This window comes from Plutella xylostella, chromosome 12 (assembly GCF_932276165.1).
Source record: "Plutella xylostella chromosome 12, ilPluXylo3.1, whole genome shotgun sequence".
NCBI classification, from domain to species: Eukaryota; Metazoa; Arthropoda; class Insecta; order Lepidoptera; family Plutellidae; genus Plutella; species Plutella xylostella.
This window is the reverse complement of record NC_063992.1, coordinates 7,610,571-7,634,774: the sequence shown is the minus strand read 5'-3', so window position 1 is coordinate 7,634,774 and position 24,204 is coordinate 7,610,571. Positions and strand designations below refer to the sequence as shown.

The window sequence follows — 24,204 nt, the reverse complement described above, 5'->3', positions numbered from 1 at the left end:
ACGCTATCTCGCCGGTGCATCGCGGCACGAACTGATCCAAACTGCGACACCAGCCACAACCATAGTTTTAAACTTACATGCACCGCGCCCGTCTTAGTGGGCGATTCGAGCCAATATTAAATCGATTTACTACAACGTCTCCATCAAAGGCATGCAATTTTTTGGCTGGTGCTTTGCATAATTTTCGTCGTTAGAATTCTCTTAATATAAAGTACGTACGTCTGGTTCTTCCATCGCTATCGCTACAAGTTCACAAAGGAAGGATCAGCGCTCAAGACAAAGGAGCGGTCCCGGGCATGGCTCAGTCGCCATTCCTAGACGAGGCCCGTGAGTGACTGAGACTTATTGTATTAAACTAATTTTGAGTTTAACCTCTGACGTCTAACTAATAGTGGCGTATTCCGCGACTAATTTGCATTGTAAATTCGCGTCGTGGCGGTCTCCGAACGAAAGCTCGCCGGATAATTAGCTGATTCCTATTCCTTCAGTTTATGGCATAGCAGTTTTGTTAGTTTACTACGTTTCCTGGTTCGATTTACAATCGTATTGATTTGCATAAATATTGTTTACGCAAATTAAATTGTTTGGTATCTGTCGCATTTAGTTATTCTTTTTACCCTTGGAAGCTTTCATCTTACTCAAGTGCATGAGTAGTAAACACAATCGCGAGCTGCAATTAGCTGCAGATGTGATTCATCTGGTCTGCAAAATTAAGGGGTTGTTTTGTTTATTCGCTGCTGCCTGCCGCCCCCGGCTGTGGGGGCGCGGGGCGCGCGGGGCGGCGCTGCCGGTGCCAGGCGCCCCCGCCCCGCCGCTACACATGCATGCAGACTACACTCTGGTATTAACGTTTTCTTTTTGTAAACATTCGGTTTCACTTGGATCTTTGTGCTCACGGGACTTCGTACTTGATGCAAATGTTTGTGAAGTCTAGACTTTGGATAATAAATGCAGTTAGTAGTTGTGGATACGAAACTAAATACTTTTTAAGGGGGGTTACATTAACGATAGTTATAAAAAGATATCAAAATAAAGTGAAACATTTTAAACGTTTTACTTTAAAAGCTACTATGAAAATTCACTTGTAGTATTTTATTATCATTTGGGCAATTAATATTCTTATACCCATGTTACACCAACCAAGTACAGTGGCGAGACAGAATCCTCGACCGATCCTCGACAGATGCTCGATCCTCGCTATCAATTGACCGAGTGCTCAGCCGACGATACTGTCTCGGCCACCCTCCTCGATAGGTATAATCAGGGTTGTAGGAACGTTAAAGAACTTTGAAACAGCTACACAATGGACAATAGACATACCCCATCAGCCCTCAGCCGTATGTCCTTCCCGGCGGCGGCGAGCAGCGCGCGCAGGATGCTGGTGGCCGTGCCCGTCTGCCGGCTCGCCACCAGGTGCACCGCCGTCTGCTGCCGGCTCTGAGGGAGAGAGGAGAACGTTAGGGTTTTCGAATGCATCATGCGTGTTAAAATTACAGAGAAATTGCTCGCTTGTCTATTACAAACGATTTAAAGGCTACCAGTTGCCAGTTTACAAACAACAGCATCTTCTGCGCTATATGCGCTTATAAAATGTAGACTTAAGTTTATAAAACGTAGACAAACGTTTATAAAACGTAGAGAAAATAATAGTTATATTTCGTCAACCGTTTATAACAATGGGGTTAATTACTACTGCGATGTGTTTCCTAATGACAACACTCACCCCTCCCGTGGCGAAGGGGTCCACCCCGCGCTTGGAGAGCAGCAGCTTGACCACGTCCTCGCGGGAGTACATCGCCGAGATGTGCAGCACGTTGTAGTTGTCCTGCAACAGTACAGGGGAGTTGATGATAATGTACACTCATGTGCAAAGTGAATGAATGCATGTGAAAAGGTTCTAGTGACGATAGCACCAAATTACTCCTAAAAGGAAAAGACTAGCTTATGACGCCGTCTACATGATTGAAGTAGCGCATCATAATATTATGAATTAAAAACGTAAAATTTTTGATTAATTTCTATATAAATTAAAAAGCGCAAACGCACAGGCCGTATTAATTCACCGCATGACACGAGCCTTCTCCCGGACTGGAGGGTTATTGACATAATCTCCACGCTTTGCTGGTTGATATCAGAGAGATATAACACCCGGGACCCGACAAAAATGTTATAAATGCCCTGTGTAGCAACAGTAGCAAACAATGAATAAAGACAAAATGCTTGTTCAATGACCTCAATGTCTGGTGAAATTCTGAATATATCTTACTTGTTCATAAAAATGATAATTTACGATAGCATCTTAGTAATTTAAGGGTCGGCAATAGGCAATCGAGGGTTGGCATTGTCATAGAATTATGTAGTAAATGATGCTCTACAGCCTTGAAAAAAATCACACAGGTAGCCAAAGAGTCTAGCTAGGTGCTGAATCATTCGAATTTAAGTAAATGCTTATGGATAACTGTAAATTAATTACGAAAAACCAGTAAATCACACTCCCGTATTGTAACAACTGTGTCGTAATTATCAAGAATTTTCATATGATTCTTATCAAATTATAAAGATAAATGCTTGGACTAGGCGCTAAATACCTTGTTTTTTAATAAACACACACCTATTTTGTGTAAATTAATCCCAAACTTGAGCAATTTTTTTCCCTCAAATCTTCATACAAATATCTATGGCGGCTTTCTGTGTTATAAAATCATAAACACAAGCGACGTTTGACTCAGTCGGCCGGTGGCCTCCAAAGAAGGGTCACGTCGGTTTAGGCGGCACTGACAGCTCGCGATCTAATTGTGTACAGACACAAAATCACTGCACATTGGTTGTCATTGCACTTTTTCAACTTTTATGACACCAATATAATTTGATTTGAAATTGAGGAAGCATAATTCTTATAGGTACTATATTCAATAAATTAAATGATAATGTTTTTTATTAGTTAAGTCCATGGTACTTCTTGATTAAATTATAATTATTAATGCCTAACTAAAACTCACTAATATAAAATTAAAATTAAACTAAAAAGAAGATGCTGGCCAGATCGCTGCCACTGTCGGGTAGGGTACCCAAGACGCTGGCCGCGTTACCCCGCTATATAGCGATGCTTAGCCTTTGTGATAGGTAAGTGCCAGCCCTAGGGACCCTTGAGACTTCTATTAGTCTGCTGCTGATGTCTTTAAAAAGCTGACGTGCCTCCCCACGGCCCTGGGATGAGGAGCAGGAATATAGTGAATGGATCTAAGTGATGACAATACGTAGGAAGATTAGGTTAGGATTCAAAAACACAGTCTCATGGTGCTGGTTGAGGCATGGTCTCGTGAGGATCTGATGAGGGCAGTAACACGGAGGTGACTGAATTTTATTTCAAAGATTTAATAGCTAAAAGCATCGAGTTTGGGCGCGGTGGTAGCTCAGTCGGGTAAGCGCCCGCTTCTCACGCAAGAGATGCGGGTTCGAATCACGGCGCTGACATGTACCAATGAGTTCTTTTAACTTAAGTACAATGTATACCATCGCTCTAACGGTGAAGGAAAACATCGTGAGGAAACCTGCATATCTAGATTTAGCACATCTAGATATGTGAACCCACCAACCCGCAGTGGACCAGCGTGGTGGGAAATGGTTCAAGCTTAGGAAGGCAGTTTAGACCTTGGGGATATGCACAAAGGTTCCACTCGAGAGAGCCAGGTGCAGGTACTTACACCCCCACAGAGAATAGAATAGAATCGAGTTTGGGCTATTAAGTATGTTTTTCAAAGAGAGAGAGAAAGATATTTTAGGTTTCCTCTGGATTAGTTAGGTTTACTGGGTTTCCTAAATTCATTCGTAACGTAAAATTGTCAATGACGGAATTTCTTCTATAGACAGTAGTCACTAATAAAAACAACGATATATGGCGTGATTTGCAAAAGTACCTATCTAGTCAACCTGCCACGGGGTGACTTCGGTGGGTAACTCAGAATAATACTAATTATATGTTATTGCATCAATAATAAAAAAATCAAGAAAATATTCAAAGTTTCCATCCTCGCTTTTCACGCACACAAATCACAAACTCATGCCTTGTTCTAGGAGCAGGGTCTACCCTGGTGCATTTCCATGACCACTTTTCATTAGCGTCCCACCGGTTTCGATGCTCAGCGGAATAGCACCATTAACCATTATTATTCTGAGATATCATCACTTCTTATTCTGAGTTACCCAACATAAAATCACGCCATCTATTGAAATCATTTTTTAAATTAGGATTTGTCTATGGTGTGGTCCCCAAATTTAAGGGTAAAAGCCAAATAACTATATTTTAACCTTTTTTTATACCTATTATATTAAAAGACCTATTCAACGATACCCTACCTACACCATCAAAATAACCGGAAAAAATATCAGCCCCAATTTACTTGTATGGGAGAGGGAGTACCCCAATTTTTTTTTGGGTACTCCTCATATCTATGCGAAATATCAGCTTGATATCTTTACCCGTTTCTGAGAAAAAGGGCAGTGACAGACAGTCAGTCAGACGGACAACAAAGAGATCTTATAACGGTTGCTTTTTTCCTTTTGAGGTACGAAACTCTAAAAATATGAAAAAATATTATTCTGCCACCAAAAAATATACTTACAAACATACAATCAAAAAACATTACTCTCCTCCTTCGGCAGTCGGGTTAAAACAAGTGAGACTGATTCTGAACTTTTGTTCTACGAGTTTTAAAAATTAACCAAAAAAAACCTTTATCATAGAAACTTTGTTGACACGTGACTTTTTACCATGGAAAACGAATTTTTTTTTTCGCGTTTTTGCAAAACTCGTAGAACTAAAGTTGTTCAGAATGACCCCTTGAGTCATCCCCTTTCGGCTTAGTATACCCTTAGTATAACTTATTATCTACACTTTAATACCTGTAGTTACCTTTCTACAAGTAAATACCACATTTGTTTAGAAATCTAATCGGGTTCCGAGTATGGAGAAAAGTGGCACCCCTATTAATTTCTACTCTTTCCTGGTGCTTACCAGTGTAATTAAAAATTAAACTTACCCTCAAATCAATACTTGAAAATAATTGTCAATAAAGTTGGCGAGTAAAAGTTTATCGACCCACTGTGCAAACTTACATGTGTGCGTGTCACTGCGTGTGCTGTGTGAAGAGCATTGAAAACCCAAAATTGGCGCGGCACGTCACCCTGTACGGGCCCTTAAGCTCCAAGAAACAAAAATATCTAAAGTTAAAATTCTACATTTTCTAGGATGCGCTGTGTCGCGCCGCGCGATGAGTTTGACAGACAGTTTCCGGTTCAAAAGAGATCAACGCGCGCACTATGGCATGTACTTTTGTAAGTTCTAGCACGCACGTGTCCACAAATCAAACTCTAGCTGCAACATCAACATCAAACTTTGTAAATGAATCATTAGCTAAATTGCATCATCATCATTAAGTTGGCGAGGGAAACCGTGATTTACGTTTCGGCGATGTTTGTGTCACCCCGTTAGTCACGTCCCGGGGGTCACTGTAGTTTACGAAAAACTAATTTACCGAACGCTGCGGCGCTCAACACGAATCTATTTCGTTGAATTAAATGTACCAATTGCATAGCAGCTTAAGTTCGTTCCTTTTTTTCTAAACTAAAGTAACCCTACAGTCCTTCAGAACGCATAATTCCCATGTTGCGTGCGGCGGGGGTGATCCAGGGGGTCGCCGGAACTCGCTGCCTCTCACCTACAGCGTAATGTCACGGCCATCAATCTATGATTCAGCTCGTTTGTGTACTATAAATTAAAGGAAACATTTTTCATAGCGCCCGAAGGTCAAGGATACTTGCCCGCAGTGCAAGGGGTAGATCGCCGATAGCAGTTGACCGTCATGCTTTTCAAAGACATTGAATTTCTGACTAACGATGAATAATATCATTATTCATTAGCATTATGTAGTGATTTCCATAAAAGGGCCCGTGAAATATTTACAGGGCATAGCAGTTGAGTCTTTAAAAGACTCAATGTTTTTTTTTATAAATTCGTGATTCATTTTGTTTTATTTTAAAAAAATTTTAATTTTATTTATTCGAAGTAAGGTGATTACAATAAAGTTGTTATGGCTAGGATTTGGATGAAAAATACATAATTGTTAGACGGTTGCCGTAGCGTCTGCTCTCATAGCTAGGCTATAGAATAGCCTGTATTAATGAGAAGCAGGCCCCTTGACTTAAATAGTTTAGGTACAGTGTTGAAAAATAAAAATATTTTGTTTACTTTTATGGTTTACTAGAATATTTGAGGTTCAAATAAGTCATTATTTTAGAGTATGTACATTCAGATTATTAAGTTGATGGGTCGAAACGTTCGTATCCTCTCGAACCCACAGACCGACTTTCATGAAGACATTGACAATTGTTAGAGTGAAATGTTTCAAAAGTTTATTGCTACTTCTAAATACTGCTAAACCAATGTATACTCTAAGGCCAAACCATACCTACTTTCATAAGTGTAATCTATTTCATATTCCATATTAGTAATTTTTGCACACACATAAGTCGTGCAATCACCACGGGTCCGAGTGACCCGGCGGCCACACTCGGGCATAAATCGTGAGTCAGTCGCGTTATCGCGCCATCAGTATGACGGTGGCCTACACTACACACGCCGCGACCAAATTACTCCCTCGTTCTACTTTCCCACTATTTTCCTTTACGGAGCCAAATTTAGTACACTTTTAAATTAGTTCTCAGAGCTTGATTGTTTGTAGCCAGTTATAATGGTTATATTGCTTTTACGGTCGTTGCTTTGTGATATGCATTCGTTATTGCTGAATATATTGATCATAGAAGTATTTTACTTCGTATGTGCTGTACAACATTGACAAATTTAAGAAACACACGTTTCATGACTCTTTTGCAGTATCCGAGTTTCGTTTCACTATTTTGTTATATTGATTTAACGCGCTTCGTTTCAACATAAACATAACACAGCACAAACATTTATCTTAAATCACTATCATCAAACATCATCAAAATCCGTTGTGTATCTAGTTTCAAAGATCTAATCATACATGCATACACATAGAAAGATTGCTTTATCCTAAGCAGTGATACTGATACGCATCCTCTCAGTATACTATGTAGCGAGAGTGACACATATACTCACATTATACTGTAGTGGTAGTGACACGTATCATCATCATCATCAGCCTATAGCAGTGCAATGCTGGACGTACGCCTCTCCCAAGGCATGCCACTGGATGAGATCTATAGCTTTCCAGTGACAGTATAGTATTTATAGTGATACGTGTACTCACATTGTTCCGTGCGCTGACGTCGGAGCCGAGGTCTATGAGGCGCTCCACGAATGACGTGCGGTTGTCCTTCACCGCGTACATCAGCGGAGTCATGCCGGTCGCCTGTGGGAACATTACTATGTTGAAGTATACTAAAATACACGCATAATGGCCCACCTTAGAGGCTTAATGCGGAAAATCAGCTTGCCATGATAGATAGGCTCACGAGCAATGAAAAAATTCTAGTGAGAAAAGCACCAAGTTACTCCTAAACAGAAAAAAATGCAGTCTGCAATATTATAATATATTTAACAGCGCATCAGAATATTACCAACTAAAAACGTAAATATTGAATTATATCAAATTCTAGATAAAATGATTTAAAAAATTGGGGTCATTTGGTGTTGACATTTTGTAAGTGGATCTTTTTCATTGCTCGGGAGTGTGTTAAGTTTACTATTTTTTACAATCTGAAAATGTAAATACATAATAAAAAATTCTAAAGTCTCAATATTATTTAATTCTACACAATTGTTGCCTAGGCTATTTCAGCACAATCTGAGATTTACCCATCGACATTCGATTCAATAAAAGCTCCGTAAAACAGTTGAGCGGAGGGTTCGTGCGGATAATACTCTCAGGTGAAGTGTGGAGTAATTGTGCCAGTAGGTACACCCTCGCGGAGCTATTCTAGATACAAGTAAGTACCCTTAATAAAAGAAAACGAAAGGGTTGGCATTCAACTAGAATCTTACACAGCCCCGACCGTGTAACTTCTATTTTTAATCTCCGATGAAATTTAACGACGTCGTCGTTGCGACCAATCTCGATATATTGATCAACGCCTTTACTTGTAGCTTCATTGTTATCAAAACACTCACGGAGATAGTACCTAGCTTTACTATAAATTGTGAAGGAATAATTTCGGGGCCTATGCAATATTTCATAAACAAACTTCATAGCATTATGTATCTTTTATAGCTTATAAGATTAATAAACTCACGGACAATGAAATAGTTCCACTCACAAAATTCCGACACCAAACGATCCCAATTTTTTCAAACATTCAATTTAAAATTTGTACAAAATATTATCGTATTTTGTTGGTAATATCGTGATGCTCTGTTATATGTATTTTTTTAATTTTGCAGAAGGCATCATTCAGGTAGCATTTTCCGTGAAAGAGTAATTTGGTGTTTTTCTCAGTGGAACCTTTTCATCGCCCGTGAGTGTATGTATGTTGTATCAGATGAAAAGACGGACCCATTACCGGAATATCTGTTTTCTTTCCATGTTAGAAAATATCAATAGAGAAATTCATTCAGAACTTCAGAAGATGTTCTGAATTGGTCTATTTGCAGAATGTTTCTGTTCACAGAATACGCTGGCGGGGAGCGTGACCTGCACTCGGTAATTACAATGATTGCCGGGAAAGCGCGAACTTATCGACGCCGGCAAAAAGTTCAAGGAGCCGAACGCTTTATTGCACATTATAAAGCGATAAAATGTTCATTTGTCGTACACCAGCAGTAATGCTTTATCTGATTTCTGAAATTAATGTAGGTAGTTAAGTACTTAATAGTTTGGGCGTCTATTTGGCACATACCTACATTAAAAACCAAGTTGCAAAATATTAAGCTACATTATAGTTTTTGGTATACGTGTAAATGCAAAGTTAACTTTTTCAATTTTAACAACATTGCAATTTTTTTAACTATTCTTTGATTTATCATGATTGCCGATTGTGCCGTGCATTGTAGGTACATTTTGTCACAAATTTAAATAAAACTGACAATGCAGGCCCGTTTAAAACAATTATGCTAATATTTCTACAAACTTAGCATTTTTACTATGGAAGTTAACTGACATTATGTCCTAAATCGTGAAAATTTACGTGAAATAGCAAAAGATAGACATTTTGGCAAGAAACTCCATTTGGAGAAGCTATAGTTCAAATGTGGGTTGCCACAATCAGGCAAATTATTGTAATAATGTGTCTAGCCCACGTGGTATCTTTAAAGCTGTAGGCGCGCCTATTTCTTGCATTTCCTACTGTACTAAACCATAATCGTTAGCAATCCAGGCCAAAATAATTTCCTAGACCATACAATAGAACGTTTTTGTTAGTTTATGCATAACTTATGCTCCTGTAATATAAAAGAAACACCCACTTTAAATAATGATATAAGGACCTCAATCACGGTATAGCAATTACCTTTCTGAAATTGTTTGCTCTTTATGAAAAACCTACAATATACGTACTACTTAACATTCTTGGAAACAGTTTGTAATTAAAGTTATTGGACAATCGACTGTTGATGAGCCATTTTAGAATCTGTCAATTTAGTGTCTGACGGCCCCACTACACGTCCGCGGATGCGTCCGGAGACGTACGCGGATGCATCTGCAGAGGAATCTCTGCAAGCGACCACACGTCTGTTGATCGGTCAGTCTGAGTTGAATATCGGCAGACGCTACTCGTAAACATGGACATCGAAACGGCAGCCGCTGCAGCTATTTATTTGTTTAGTACTTTTAAATACTATTTGAGTGTACATCGCAGTCGAGTTATCAAGAAGAAGTGGAGAAGAAGACGATGCTGGACTCACTGACTGAGGCGTCCGAGAACGTGTGGTCGCGATGCCGGATGCTCGCGCTTGAACCCTTTGATCTGTGCCACAAAAACCGACAACAAACGGATCGGTGGCAGATGCGTCTGCGGACGTGAAATATCTCGACAGATGCCCAAATCACCCCTCTACACGTCCGCGGAGGTCATCTCCGGATGCATCTGCGGACGTGTAGTGGGGCCATGAGACAAAATAATACATAACTAAGTATACATATTATTCGAAAAAAATAAATATAATGTTTTGCCTGGGTCTTATATTCAAATTATTTATACAATAATTATAGTGCTAATCTTATCATAATAATTATTAAGATAAACTATTGTTTATCAAAGAGATATAGTTATACTATAGTATATTACGCAGGTAATAAGACCTACGTGAAGATAGCGGTAAAAGTAAATTTTTATAAGAGCGAATATGTTTTCATGATTATGAAGAAATAAGTCATTTCAATAATCCGCACTGCTACGCCGTAGCTGCTACGGCTGCGCTACAAATCACTCGTAGCATATTTCGTAGCATTCTCGAATTTTTATTCTTACAGAAAAATAATCTAAACTATACTTCTATTATATCCAAATATACCAACGACGACGCTGCTGCAGTGTTCATATGTATAGGTAGTTACTTAGGTACTTTTGTAGACATGTCTACATTAAACAGGCATCGTTTGTTTAATATCTAATTTCCTGAGTACAAATACGGCGAACAACCACGGAAACTTCATATTAGGCTTTTGAAGAGGATTTCCGACCGAATGCAATATCCGTTAATAAAGAATATAAGGCTTTTAGTCAAATTACTAGACAGTGATACGATGACCTGCCTTTTCAAGAAGCGCTGAGTCACTAGTTTCAACTTCTTTCAGATATGAGAAACACATATTTGATTTACTTTCACAAAATTTTTACCACTTCTATTTTAACTAGATGCTATCTTTTTCAAAGTATTTTTATATTATATATCTAGTATTTAAATATCGTTCTGGGCCACCTTAACCCATTCGTCCATATGAAATACTTGAATACAAATACATTATTCATGAATTCAGTATTTTGGTGTACAAATATGCGTGATTTGCCCGTCACTGTTGTTAAATAAGTACCTTGACGTTTCTGCCATGATTTATTATTCAAAAATGTGTGAAAACTTCCGACATTACTTATGTGCCATGTATGATGTGTTGATGTTGAAATACATCGTGAAACTAAATAACGTAAATCTGTTAAAATTTACTTAACGTTTAACGTTATATAACGTTGCCGATAAATTTATATTTTCAACGTTTGCTAATATTAAAAAGATATCGGCATGTTCTTAAACTACTTATTAGCTCGCCTAGCTAGCCTTGTTCGTAGCGAGAAAATCAAAACAAAATAAACTCCTAAAGGTTAGATACGATTTAAATCCATTTACCTACAAGGGCCATTGAAATTCAATCTCGAAGATTATGTTTTACCTTCAGCGGCAGCATTCAGCGAGATTATTATCAACTTCCGCGTAGTAGCGCCTTAATTATAGATTGTTGGCTTTCATTCTGTATCAGTGGTGGTCAGGAGGTTGTGGTAGGAGCCAAGGGCATAAATCTCAGATCGATTGCTCGGTTCTTAGCTCGCACGCAAATCCTCGGGCCTCCCTTTTTACCCTTGACACAGAAAAAAAACGCCATAAGCAAACCCCTAACAGTATTTAACAGCCGAATTTAATGTAGGCCAAGACGCAGGTAGCACTGGCCGGAAGCCTGCGGCCGACCTTACCTTGCGAGCTTACATTTGTTACCCTCCACTTTGTCTCAATGAATCAGCACATCAATTTAGATTTTTATAAAAATGAATTGAATTGGTTTGGAATTGTATTTCGAATTGAAAAGACGAATAAAAACATTTAAACGAGCAACTAAACGTTTTAAAACATATTTGTTAATAAAATCTAAGTAAGTAGACACTTATTAGCATGTCTACCCACCACTTACAATATTAGAGCTAAGTTTATGGAAAAGTCTGGCGTTTAATTAAGTAGATTCCCGGCCTAAAAGTGTAACAAATTGCATAACAAGCGCACAGTTAATCAGCTGAACAGCCCTTCAGTGAGGAGAAGGTGTATTTTCTTGTTTTTCTGCTATCGCTATCGCTGTCAAACTGAAAGCCAGACAGCTAAAAATGTGATACCCGATCATTACCCGATAGACACCTAACCTATAGGTTACGGGCATTTTGTGTGTCACGTTGTCTGAAGATATAATAATAATAATAATATATAATCGCAAGAAATTACAACTTCTTTCCTTATCTGATTCAGATATAGGACGATTGCGATAGCTGGCAAATAAAACAATCAGATCCCAAATTAAACTGCAATGCAGCAATGTACGTGGCTAGCTAACTGGTAAGTATATTACTACTATAAACTACTGTTCTGTTAGGTAAACATTCTAATTCTCTAACTATCCTGGAACGTATAGCCTTCTCCATGGAAGTGTGTGCCATAATCGCTTAGCTGGTGGGAAAATAGTTCCTTCAGCTGCAATTTACAACTGCCTCTGCCTACGCAAGTACGCAGTGACGATTCGTTCCGTTTTATCGCGATTTATAACCCTCGCTTATAACTGGTCCCGCCAGTGCAGGTTTCCGCCGGCATGTCACAGCTACGATAAATCAAAACGAATTACTTCTTAGTGCTTCATGAAAGTTTTAACAGAGTTATTCCGTTACTTTGCAAATCGGAATCAGTGTTCGGAGGTTGAATAAGCAACTTTTTATAACTTCATCCGAATATGTTTTATTAATTTACTTGTAGCATTTTATTGCAATAGTGCTCTTTATTGTTAATATTGCAATTGTGTTGTGCCTTATTGCGGTTGTATTTAAATAAATTACAACTAAGTATATACCATTAGTCAGAGGTTTTCTATTCTTTGGTTTTTTTTTTAATAATATTATCTTAATATTGGAGAGAGCCTAGAAACAAAATACCTAAGAAAGTAAATAGCGAGGTTATAGTTACCGTGAGGTCACCGCTGTAGTGCTTTACCATTTATTAATCTAGCGAAACTATCTACTTAGCTCGGCCTCACCTTTTTATAAGCTTGACCTATCACTTTAGAGGCAGGCATATTTTACATTCCACTTTATGATTTAATAAACGTTGTTTTATAACAAACACACACGTAACATGTATAAAACTGTTTTTTTCAAAGAGTTGTTTACATTAAATCTCAAAGCTGCTAAATAAAGGAATTGTTTCCTCAATCAGCTATAAAACTTTATATGCAATTATTTTCTGTATTTGTGCAATAAAGAATAAATAAATAAATAAAACATTACAAGTGTAATTTATAAATAGGTACTAGGTAATTTTAATTAGATTCCAAACATGTAGATATGTAAGAATACTAGAATAGCGTGAGGCGTGAGGTGTGGAACGCTGTGGAAATATGTATCTAAATAAATTCTTCATCCTTAAAATAATAAAGTCTTATTGTAAATAAAATTAAAAACTCGTAAGTAAAAAAACTAAAAGTTTTTTTTTAAGATAGTGTAACTACTGAAAATTCATGGTTTTAGAATTAAGTAGTATTATTATAATTAAGTAACTAAAGTGAAAACATGAAGTATTTCAGGAACAGCCCTGAAGCGTAGCTGTTTGGCTTGTAACACTTTCGCCGGCACGCCGCGGTCTGTCGGACCACATCGTAAAACGTTATTTATCCGGCCACCGAAAATAGCCCATCTCAGCTGAACCTTACCAGCTCTGACGTCAAAACTATTTTCTAGCTTCCACTTTTTCAAGACATAATTAAACGTTCCCTGTATTTCCTAGCTTGGGGTCGGATGGCCGTGTGCGAGATGTCCCCACATATTTATTTATATTTATTTATTTACAGATTGGGTTTTGATCACTGAACTTGCTAGCACCGCAGCTGCTACCGGCTAACAGAAGGTAACATTTGGAATACAGTTGACTTTTGTTTACAATATTATATCAGAAGCATTTTCTATTCATATTTTCCCCATATTTTCTTTTCACGATGCAAAAAGTTACCTAATAGATTTAATACACATACTAAGTGCAATTTTTTTTTTTTTTTATACTGAACTACATTTTAACTTATAAAATTGCCAATCTATGAAATCATCGAGAAATGTTGAATTTGCTATCAACAGTTGGACCAACGACCTAACACAGGTACCCGTAGCCGCATGAGGAAGGCCGAGTCAGAGAGTTGCGATGCTCCGTCAGAGAGGCCTACGTGCAGTGAACAAATGAAATCAGAAAGGTCAATTTCGATAATATAATTGACAAACAGATTTGCTTTATTTCGTTACAAGCTAAATATTATCAAATGTGCATGTTTTTAAAAGATGCATTAAAAAACACCTAGAAAGATAAAAAAAATTATGTGGAGGTAAATATCTATTTTCATGCCACTTTTCAGGCAATTCTTACCAACTTTCAGATCAAGAGTGATGAAAAATATTGCATTGATAGATGCTTATGATGCTGTTATTTTAAATATACATAGGTACACACGGCAACGTTAAATGGTTGGCAGGGCACACTAACGTAGGTAGTGTATGTGTGTGTCAGCGACGTCGACGTAATTATTTAGTTCTGGGCAACCCACACACGGATATTGTAAGCATGTAGTTGTGCTAGTGACAATGATTCATTGTTTTTATGATATGAAGCAAAATTTTGCAATGCATTGTAATAGATTGAATGGCTCAGTTGGTATGATACAAGACTTACAATAATCGGTATGGTGGTTCAAATCCCTCTGAACTTACAAAATTCCTTTTTTGTTTTTTTTATAGATTTAATTTATTTTTTAATATGGCTAATAATAGTATTGTAGTAAATACGAATAAAAGCAAAACAGAAAGTAAATGAAACAAGTTATTAAGTGTTAAAATTACAAAATTTATTCTTGCCGTAACATAAACATTAAGGATGTTACGTTTTTGTTGTTTTTCGTTTTAAAACATAGTTGTAGTTTATATTAATAAGGAAAATTTTCAATTAGCAGTTAAATCATAATAAACTACAGAAAAGGATGGACTGGCTGTTTTACTAAAGTAAATAGGCAAGTCATTAGTTATATGAATCAACATGTTAATTAGCTAGAAATAAGATAACTTATTCCAACCTCAGTAACAATAACATCATTAACACATGGCTTACCCATAATTGTAAATAATAATAAGTATTTAACAAAATGACTAAAATCTTATACAAATGAAAAAATAAAAATTACTGAGCTAACCCCAATAACTATAATTTTCACCACTTTTTCGCCATAATATCTTACCATCCATCCTTGTCTGACTTAAAGGACTTTTCATCACTAAATATCACCACATTGTTGCACCAATCAAAGTTTAAAATAGTCAGTCGCAAAACGCACTCTGTTTCGACATCGTCGGATCTGATCGGTTAGAGCAATTTTCTTCGTCGGCTTCCGACACCGCAACCCAGCAGCACGCAAGTGAACCCGTACGGTTTGTAGGGATAGATTATGTGTTGTGGCCGTAGAACGGGTGCTGCAGAACGGATCAGCGCTATGTGCAGCTACGATATCTCGATGGCGTGGTGATGCATCCGTATAGACGACTGCTGTCTACATGTCCCGAATCTGCGTATCGGTGAACCCATAATTGAACAGTTCTCCTCTGCAAACAAAAAAAAACAAATACTTAGCTTATACAAATACAAATATTCTAACAGTCAAATAAAATATTTACAATTCTATGTTACTTACCGTTAAACGTCTTGCGATTTCACTAATTGTAATGTTTTGTTCATATAAATACGATTATCTCCGCCTTTTTGAACATGGTTAAGTGACTTTCCATACTGACTGCGAAGAGTAATTAATTAAATTGACAAATCACAAAGTGAATCACTTTGCAGACGCAGAGGTGAATTGAAACTAAAACTAAAAACAATTTCGTTTATTCATATTGTATGAGGGTAGAATGGTTTTAATTCTCAAATGAAGAACGAATCATATATTTTTGGCGAAGAGAAATAGTCGACAGCTATGCAGCTTCTAGTCATTTATTTGTCAGTTTCAAATATATTAATTTTATACTCAACAGTGTTTAAATTAACGCAAAATTTGAATTAAGTTAAATAAAAATAACCATCCGTGGACTCGAACTCACGACCTATGTTTTATTAGTCCAACATTCTACCAATGAGCTACGAAGTGTATAGACACAGGTAGTGAAATTTTGCTTCACATCAATTTTATAACTATTTCACTAACACTACCGGTTGATATTTTTATGTCACAGCTGGTATACGGGCGTTTGCCTACGCGCAAACTCGTTTGTGCTGTTGTGTGTGTGTGTGTGTGTGTGGTTTGTTACTGGTGTGTAAACCGATTTCTGCGTTTATGCACACATAGACAACGTTAGTGTGCACATATACACTACGTTAGTGTGCCCTGCCGACCATTTGACGTTGCCGTGTGGTAAGTACTTACTTAATTAATTTGTTTTGTTATTTTGCCAAGGTAAAGGGTTTGTTTTTATTGTAGTAGAAGCAAACCTCAATGCTAATTATTATAAATTATATTTTGTAAAGAAATCAAAATGCGTGTTCACCCAGTAAAATGTTAATTAGGGTTTATGCATGTCGTCCTATTATTATGTTATAATTATTGATGTAGTTGAAGCGAAGGTACTAAGTACTTGACTTGCAATTTCAAGCATACTTACTGCCGTTTAGAATTTTTGCGGAATTTGATTAACCTAGTTTCTTTATTACTATTAAGTAATAGGTATTTCTTTCCACCACTAGCCCCTGTCGTTAAGCATGCCTTCAAGGTCAGAGACCATTGTTTTGCTTAAAGAAAATAAAAATCTATCTATTTCTACTAATGTTTTATCCTAAAATGTATTTAATCCAGCTAGGAGTAGACACTCGTGTTTGGATCCACACACTAGAATTGAGAGGCCACTTACCAAATCTGCAATCTGGCACCGGATGTGTATAACACGTTTGCAGCCTAAACAACACAACTGGGTCAGCCGGATGAATGAATGCAACATGTTTTAGATAAAAATATTTACATAAGTAGATTTATATTTAATGCCAGCACCAAATTCAGAAGAGATACTAGAAAAAATATTGGTGAAGAGAAATGTTGATAGAACACCAATAGACCTGCTCCAGAATGACCAAAGTTCAGTGAATTTTCCACACATTCTATTGAAAGAAAGGATGAGATCTGCTGCATGCAGTACTGTGGATGGATATGGATATGGATTCATTCAAGAAATGTAGAAATATTTTTATGGTGGGCTTTCCCTGTCCCTTCTCCCGTGATCATGTTGTAGACCGAGCAAAGTGCACGTGACGTCGCTCACCGCGGCCTACGATTGCCGACTTATTATTGTTTTTTCATTGAGGTATTTATTGAGTTATTGCTCTAAACTTAACCTACTTTTATTTAAGTTTAGCCTATAATTTTTAAAACTACTAGATTGTGTAGGTCAAGTACTATTTTTACTCTCTTTGTTTCAGGTAAACAGACCATAAGAAAAAGAAACTCACAAATATGTGTGAAAAGATTCTACTTAAGTAAAACATTTCATAACAACAACATACAAGACGTTGTAAAACAATGCAGTAATTGGCATCTGAACCCCGCATCGCCCCGGGACGATGGCAACAACAAACAAAACCGTGCCGTGAAGACATGATAAAGACCAAACAAACATAACAGCTACCATACCAACTTGTATGGTAGGAAAAAAACCTCCTTATTCAAAATCGATCAAAAATGATATTCAAGAAGCAGTAAAAAGTGCGGAGACACGCGACGAGCGTTGCCTGTCCCCGCCATCTGATATAGCGGGGGATCCACCGCCGCTGAGCATCCACTCCGTACCACCACTACCACAAACAAAAACAAACTTAATACCCACAAACTACAGTTCATTTTCAATGCTTACAGTACCCAGAGTAAAAGGGTAGAAAAACTAAACGAACATTCCAAAAAAGAAAATGTAAACTTTGGAACTAGGCAGTGACGTGCCGAATGAAAACAGTAAAAAATGCCTTTTGGATGCTTTGACTTCGCTTTCATTTCAGGGGATATATGGATCTATTGTACCTAGATAGGTACATACATACAGTAGACATGCAAAGTGCATCGTTTTTCAGTTGTATCGCTGGAATGTTATTCGTTTACTATAAGCGATAGTTATTCATGAATTTTACGATAATAATAGTCTTAAGTCTATAATTTAAATGAATACAAGACATTTAGCTGTTTGTTTTTTTTTCAGTATACCTAATACCACCAGGTACCAAGCTTCGTATTTTTTATTATATACTTACCTACGTGTCTAAGCAGCAACCTACACCAGCATTTTTAAAGCTTTGAGTAACATTTTAGTCCTTTGGTTATCATACTATTATCAAACATTAACTGATAAGTGGTAAAACACTCTGCCAAATAAACACCGAAACATCCAGTCTCCTCCATTAACAAGATAAAATCAAAACAAATATCTGACACAAATAAGCTTTCATATTATTTTTCCTAATACACCTACCACCATAGGTATACTTTTCACGCAAAAAATATCCCATTGGCCTTATTAAGTTTAAGTGCCTTCAGTAGACCTGCTCAGCAAAAATATAACGTTTGATTTGGAGAGTAACGTTAAGAGGAAGAAACGACTTTGAAAGGGACTTTCGTACTGTTACAGGAGTGGCGTAGTTACCGGGTCGAGGATGCCGGCCATGGGCACGGTGACGGCGTCGTCGCCGCCGGCCGCCACCAGCTTCTCCAGCACCTTGAGGGTCTGCTCGATGGCGGGCCACTCGCCCTTCTGCGCCAGCGCCAGCACCTTGGCGGCCGCGTCCCGCATGTTGACCCCGGCGCTGGGCGGCTTGGCCACCAGCTCGCCGCTGCCCTCCTTGCCTTCCTTCTTGTCCCCATTAGTGGACGCCGTCTCATCCTTGTCGTCGGCGGCCTTGGGGCCGGCCGCCTTCTCCTCCTCGGTATCCTTCTTCTTGGGCGGGCCCTTCCCGCCGCCCTTCTTGGCAGGCTGCGACATGGTCGCGTCGCTACCGGGTTAGTATGTGGTCCGAGGGAGAGACACTGTTTTCGCGCATAGTTCACTCGTGGCGGCGGCGCGGGCGGAGCGCGGCGGCGGTGGGCCGAGACTGCGGGCGCGTGCCGCCGCCGCCGCCGCCGACGTCTTGCATGCTTCAAGATTATAAACTCGCACGGCGTCGACTCGACCCGCCCTAACTAAATCTCTACATTTATAAACAACCAACCCCTCTATGACGACGACGTCTTCAAATGTCCCAAACTGTTTGCTCTACTTTTTTATGAATCAAAAATGCAGTTTTATTAGGAGCAGACAATGCTAAATTGCCTGAATTAAAGCTATTAACATTGCAAGACTTTTTATTTTATACCATTTACTGTTATTGCAAACGGTTTTTCTTCGTAGGCGGGTATGCGCGTAACAAAAAATTCCGTAGCCACAGCGTAGCAATGCTGCTACGAAATATTGCATCGTAGCACGAGCGGCTAGCGTTGAGTGGTTGAGATAGCTATAGTTACAATATGTATAACCTAATAATACAATACAAGGTCTAACACGTTACATAAGTTAACATTATAAACAAAATATTGTAGACCCAGGGAGAACGTTAGAAAATAATGAGTGAAATAAAGATACTCTTGGTTATTAAGCCTTGTCGATTCGATAGACTCATTTTACAATGATTATTATACATGTTCAGAGAAGTCTATACTTTGAAAAACATCCAATACAGTCTTAACATCAGACGAGATACAAGTTTTCAAATGCTTACCAATAGAACCCTGTTTAAGAAGTCAACTTCAAACTTTAGTGTTGTGAGTGAACATAGCCTCTGTTAGTCATTATACTTACCTACTCATGATTTAAACTATTTAAAAACATTTATATTTCAGCTTATCCAAAACAAGATAACATAATTATCAAATTTAAAACTGACCATACTTGTACCGTAGCACCAGGCGCTACGACGCTACGACGCATGCGTAGCAACTGTGCGCTACTCCGTATAAAAGAATTCAACGCAGTGACACACTTTCAAAATAATGAGCACATTATTATCTCGATTATAATCAAATCATTTGTTTTTATGAAACCAGCTAAGTATCGATACTAAATCAAGTATAGGTAAAATTATATTTTATAGCTTTATTAGGAAAGTGAAATCTGGTGGTGTCAAAATAATCAATGCCGGGATAATTGGCGAGTGAGTAGAAGGTAGTAGCTGGTAATTTTTCCCACTTCGATCCATATCGCGTGGCCTCAAGAGGTCGTGGAAATTTGCATGTTTCGTCACCGGTGCGGGACTCGCGGGTAGGGTGTCCATGTGATTCACATTTTCCGGGACTCAGTTGTTAATACTAAATGCGATATTTGCTAAATCAACAAATCAAAGTCATTGCAGAATTTGAAACTGTTATTATAACTATGACTTTATAACTAATTAATAATTACATTTTACAGTACCTATAACCAAAATATATGCGTGCCAGTTATTGTCATGTTGTTTTAAGTACATAAGTATATCACAGTTTAATTATTTTTTATTATAATGTCACACTGACTCAAAACAGCAGCAATGGCTGAAATACATACCTACGCATACATGAAATGCATACATTTACATCAGCGGGTGAATTATCTTTGTGGCACCATACAGAGGCAATACCTAATGTATTCACCCCTTTGTTTTGTACCTAACTGATGTTCCCAAAAGCGTGGTCACCCTAATCGCGTGTGGCGCGGCTTCCGGGCCTCGGGCGGCACGGAGCGGCCTCGATTCCGCCCCCGCATCAGATACTACCCTCTTGGTCTTGGTCAAGAGTAACGGCGCTACCTGACTATCCATTAGACCATGAGCCCCGCTATTGATATAACTTGATGAAAGATAATGCTTGTTTATTGCCCTTGACGTTGGCAATAGTTGGCATATGGAATGCTTCAACATGGTATGCTAAAGTAGTGTTGTGTTTTAAAGTGTAGCCGAAATGAGGTGGCATAGCTCGTCGTTTGTTTATATAATTTCTGAAATAAAATTCACCGTTTTAAACCCAAAGTCACGTGATTAACAAAGTTTTAGAATATCGTAAAACCAAAGTATGACGAGCTAAGTAACCTTCTTTCGGATTAGGTACCTACTACGATAATCAACGATATTCGATCATTCACGATTTACATTTTTTTTTAAATCCGCTGTGCCATAGCGTATTCTCTAATCCTAAAAATGCATGATTTTTGACGAATTACTTTAATTTCTTTATTCAATTTACGGCGATATCTATAGGTACCCTGTATAAATCATGAATTTTACTACCAGATATGATATAGGTACCTACCAATAGCTGCACACGAACCCAAACTGCAGGAACGCGTAGTCAAGACAACGCTCCGCAGTAAAATACGTTTTTATATTCACCGAAGGTTAACGAACTTTAACTTACACTTTGTGTTAGGAACCATCAACAAAATAAAATACCTACGTAAGGTACCTAATAAGTTACAAGCCCTTTTATTTAATTAGGTAGGTGCTTACTTCTTGATACAGTTTGGGGCAAAAAACCTAATTCCAGATAGCAGTCTCACTCTGAGAGTGGTCAGGTTTCTTTGCCCATATAGCACAGTCTCAAGCAATGTACCAAGCTCGAGCTGGACAAATTTAACTAAAAACTGACCAGGAATCGAACCCAAGAACAGTTTATAGTGATAGTGCTGAAGTGCCTATAGTTATAGATCCTTCGATCTGTGATATAGCAAGTTTACATATCCACAACAGAAGGCGTTGCTCGGCTGTCGCGCGACAAGGTGTCGTTAGCCTCCGTAAAGCCTCGTTGTCGTCATAAACAAGCGTCCGAAATCCTTTGTTTATTCAATTTTCGTGAGTTTAGTTCCGTTCTGGAATAGCTGTTGAATGAATTTTATATGGGTCAGTGGGTTTTCTACTTGTTTTGTTTACGCAAATACACTGTTCTGTCAATTTGGTTTAATTTATATCACATCTTAGGTAAGTATACAGTTGCTTTTGTGTACCTACTGTGCCTTTAGAACACTATTGCCATAGAACCAAAGTGGCAAAAGCTTAACCTTTCGCCACACCGTATTAAATAACAGTTTCATCTAAAAGGAATTCCGAATAAAAGGAACAGCTAATCTCGAAAGTAATCTTATATTTCTAGACTGTTAAACATAAATTAAAACTAGAAAAACAACAAATAAAACTTAATTCTATCACTGTTTCTTGAAACTTTTCAGTATAGGGTATATATTATCAAACGCCTCGTATATTTCCTGTCGAACTTTGGCACCGGTTAGCACAACCTTCCCTGATACAAATATTAGCAGTACAATTCTGGGTTTGACCATTCTGTAGATGAGTCCGGGGAAGAGCTCGGGCTCGTAGGAGCTGAACTGGCCGTGGGTGAGCACGAGCCCCTCCAGCCGGATCGGGAACTTCACGTCGCAGCTGCCCACCATGTTCTGGATCTTGAAGTCCAGGAACTTTGCCTGAAATGTGAGATTTTTGTTACTGTTTGTGGCTTTGTAATGATAATAAAATTGATATTAAGTATGGATTATAATTGTCATTGCTTACATTTTTGTACATCGTTGATTACATCTTAATAATTATTGATACATAAAGATTAAAAGGACTATTATGGTATAAAAAATATGTAAAAAATTAAACAGGACTCACCACAAAACCTAATTTCTGTATAATTCTAGCATATTTCCTGGCGGCTAATCGCGAGTCCTCTTCACTCTTGGCTCCCGTGCACACCATCTTGCCAGATGAGAAGATGAGGGCTGTGGTCCGCGGTTCACGTATTCTCATGATGACAGCAGCAAACCGCTTTGGGTTGTATTCAGCATTACGGGCATGCAGTGCTATTTTCTTTAAGTCTAATTTGCAGTTCAAGTTTACAGTGGATACAATATTTCTGAAAAAAAAAAGTTATAAAGTAGTTTTCAATGTTTGTACTTACAAAATAGTGATTTTGAAATAAAGTGACCACTGCATTAAAACAGAGTTTTTCCAGTGAATTCATAATCGCAAACTTAGATGTGCAGGGTCCCCCAAATTGCTCTATTTAGGCAAAATTTGTGACATCTCTCAATGTTTTTGAATTGTGTTTTGAGGAAGCCTGCATTGTACACAACATTAAATATGTACATAAAAACCAATTTAAGTCATACCACAGTGCTATTTTAGCTATATACTTATAGCTGTGAATATAAACTTACTGTAGCTGTGGAAGGATGCCGGGGTCGGCGGAATGTGGAGTCATGGGGGTCATGGGTGCCGGGCTGGCCTGGCCCAGCATCTGCTGCCCGACCAGGCTGCCGCCCGTCACCATGGGAGACATCATGTTTTGCTGAAAAATTCATAATAATAATGTTAAGAGGTTATTCACATAACTGAAAATAAATATAGATATTTGAACATACATAAATATAACAAACATGAACAATGTTAAGTCCTATGTAAGTTGAAATCTCAAGTTATTAGCATTTCTCTTAAGTTACAGAGATCATCTTCTCTGTATTGTATCCTTGAAAAACACAAGAGATAGACTAGTTTGTCACCATAGTGAAAAGATGGGCCAGTTAGATGAGCGTCAGTCACTAAATGCCTGCAGGGATACAGACATTTTACTATACTACTATAAATTGGTTTATGTGCCGAATACAAACTATGGGATACTAAAATAACAGAAAGTAGATAAATGTTCCAATACACAACATACCGGTGTCTGTGGCTGCATCATCTGTTGGGGAGTGGCGTAGCTGGAGGTGGGCGCGTAGGTGTGCATGCTGCGCTGCGGGGTCGCCAGGCCGAACCCCACCAGCGGCGACGAGCCCATCGACGCCAGCGACGGCATCTGCGACTGCTGGATCTGCTGCTGTTGCAGGGCATTTGGCAAAATCTGCTGGTCTTCTTCAGGTTGATGTAACGGGGTCCCGATCCCCGGTATGTTGTAAGGACTCAAGTCCATTTTGAATACACAAGGCGAACTGCTAACGTAAGCTTATCTTGGTTTCTACACAACCTGTGGTGCTACCAGTTAAAGGATTTTATACATATTTCTTCCGTTTCACTTTGTTTTGCTTGGATACACAGTTTTGAATGCTTTTAGTTAGAAACAAAATAAGCGCTTCTCAAGCAACCAAAACCGAAACAAAAATTGGACAGTTTTATTTTTCTGAAGTTGACGTTTTGGCATCTCGTGTCATCTG

The 24,204-nt window shown here is 38.3% G+C and overlaps 2 protein-coding genes across 2 annotated transcripts in view; both read right to left on the bottom strand.

The window, feature by feature from the left end:
• Window positions 1-19,069, bottom strand: part of LOC105385002 (serine/threonine-protein phosphatase 6 regulatory ankyrin repeat subunit A) — a 34,794-nt gene extending 15,725 nt beyond the window's left edge. The window contains exons 1-4 of the mRNA XM_038119372.2: window positions 18,640-19,069; window positions 7,290-7,391; window positions 1,724-1,825; window positions 1,321-1,437 (exon numbers count right to left, since the gene is read on the bottom strand). Of these exons, the coding sequence (XP_037975300.2) occupies window positions 1,321-1,437; window positions 1,724-1,825; window positions 7,290-7,391; window positions 18,640-18,975 (657 nt within the window). The 5' untranslated portion in view covers window positions 18,976-19,069. The remainder of the gene's footprint in view (window positions 1-1,320; window positions 1,438-1,723; window positions 1,826-7,289; window positions 7,392-18,639) is intronic.
• A 3,047-nt stretch (window positions 19,070-22,116) lies between these two features.
• LOC105393708 (TATA-box-binding protein) lies at window positions 22,117-24,158 on the bottom strand. The gene is made up of 4 exons (XM_011565502.3): window positions 23,715-24,158; window positions 23,212-23,342; window positions 22,664-22,907; window positions 22,117-22,473 (listed from the first exon to the last, which is right to left on the bottom strand). Exons 1-4 carry the CDS (start codon window positions 23,961-23,963, stop codon window positions 22,198-22,200), a joined length of 900 nt encoding a protein of 299 aa, XP_011563804.1. The 5' UTR covers window positions 23,964-24,158; the 3' UTR covers window positions 22,117-22,197.
• Window positions 24,159-24,204: the final 46 nt, after the last annotated feature.

Excerpts from the sequence above, each read along its gene's own strand:
- LOC105393708 (XM_011565502.3), bottom strand. The coding sequence starts at position 23,963 with ATGGACTTGAGTCCTTACAACATACCGGGGATCGGGACCCCGTTACAT. Across the intron at positions 23,343-23,714 it reads TGATGCAGCCACAGACACCG|CAAAACATGATGTCTCCCAT; the intron begins GTATGTTGTGTA and ends TGAATTTTTCAG. Across the intron at positions 22,474-22,663 it reads TACAGAAATTAGGTTTTGTG|GCAAAGTTCCTGGACTTCAA; the intron begins GTGAGTCCTGTT and ends CTCACATTTCAG.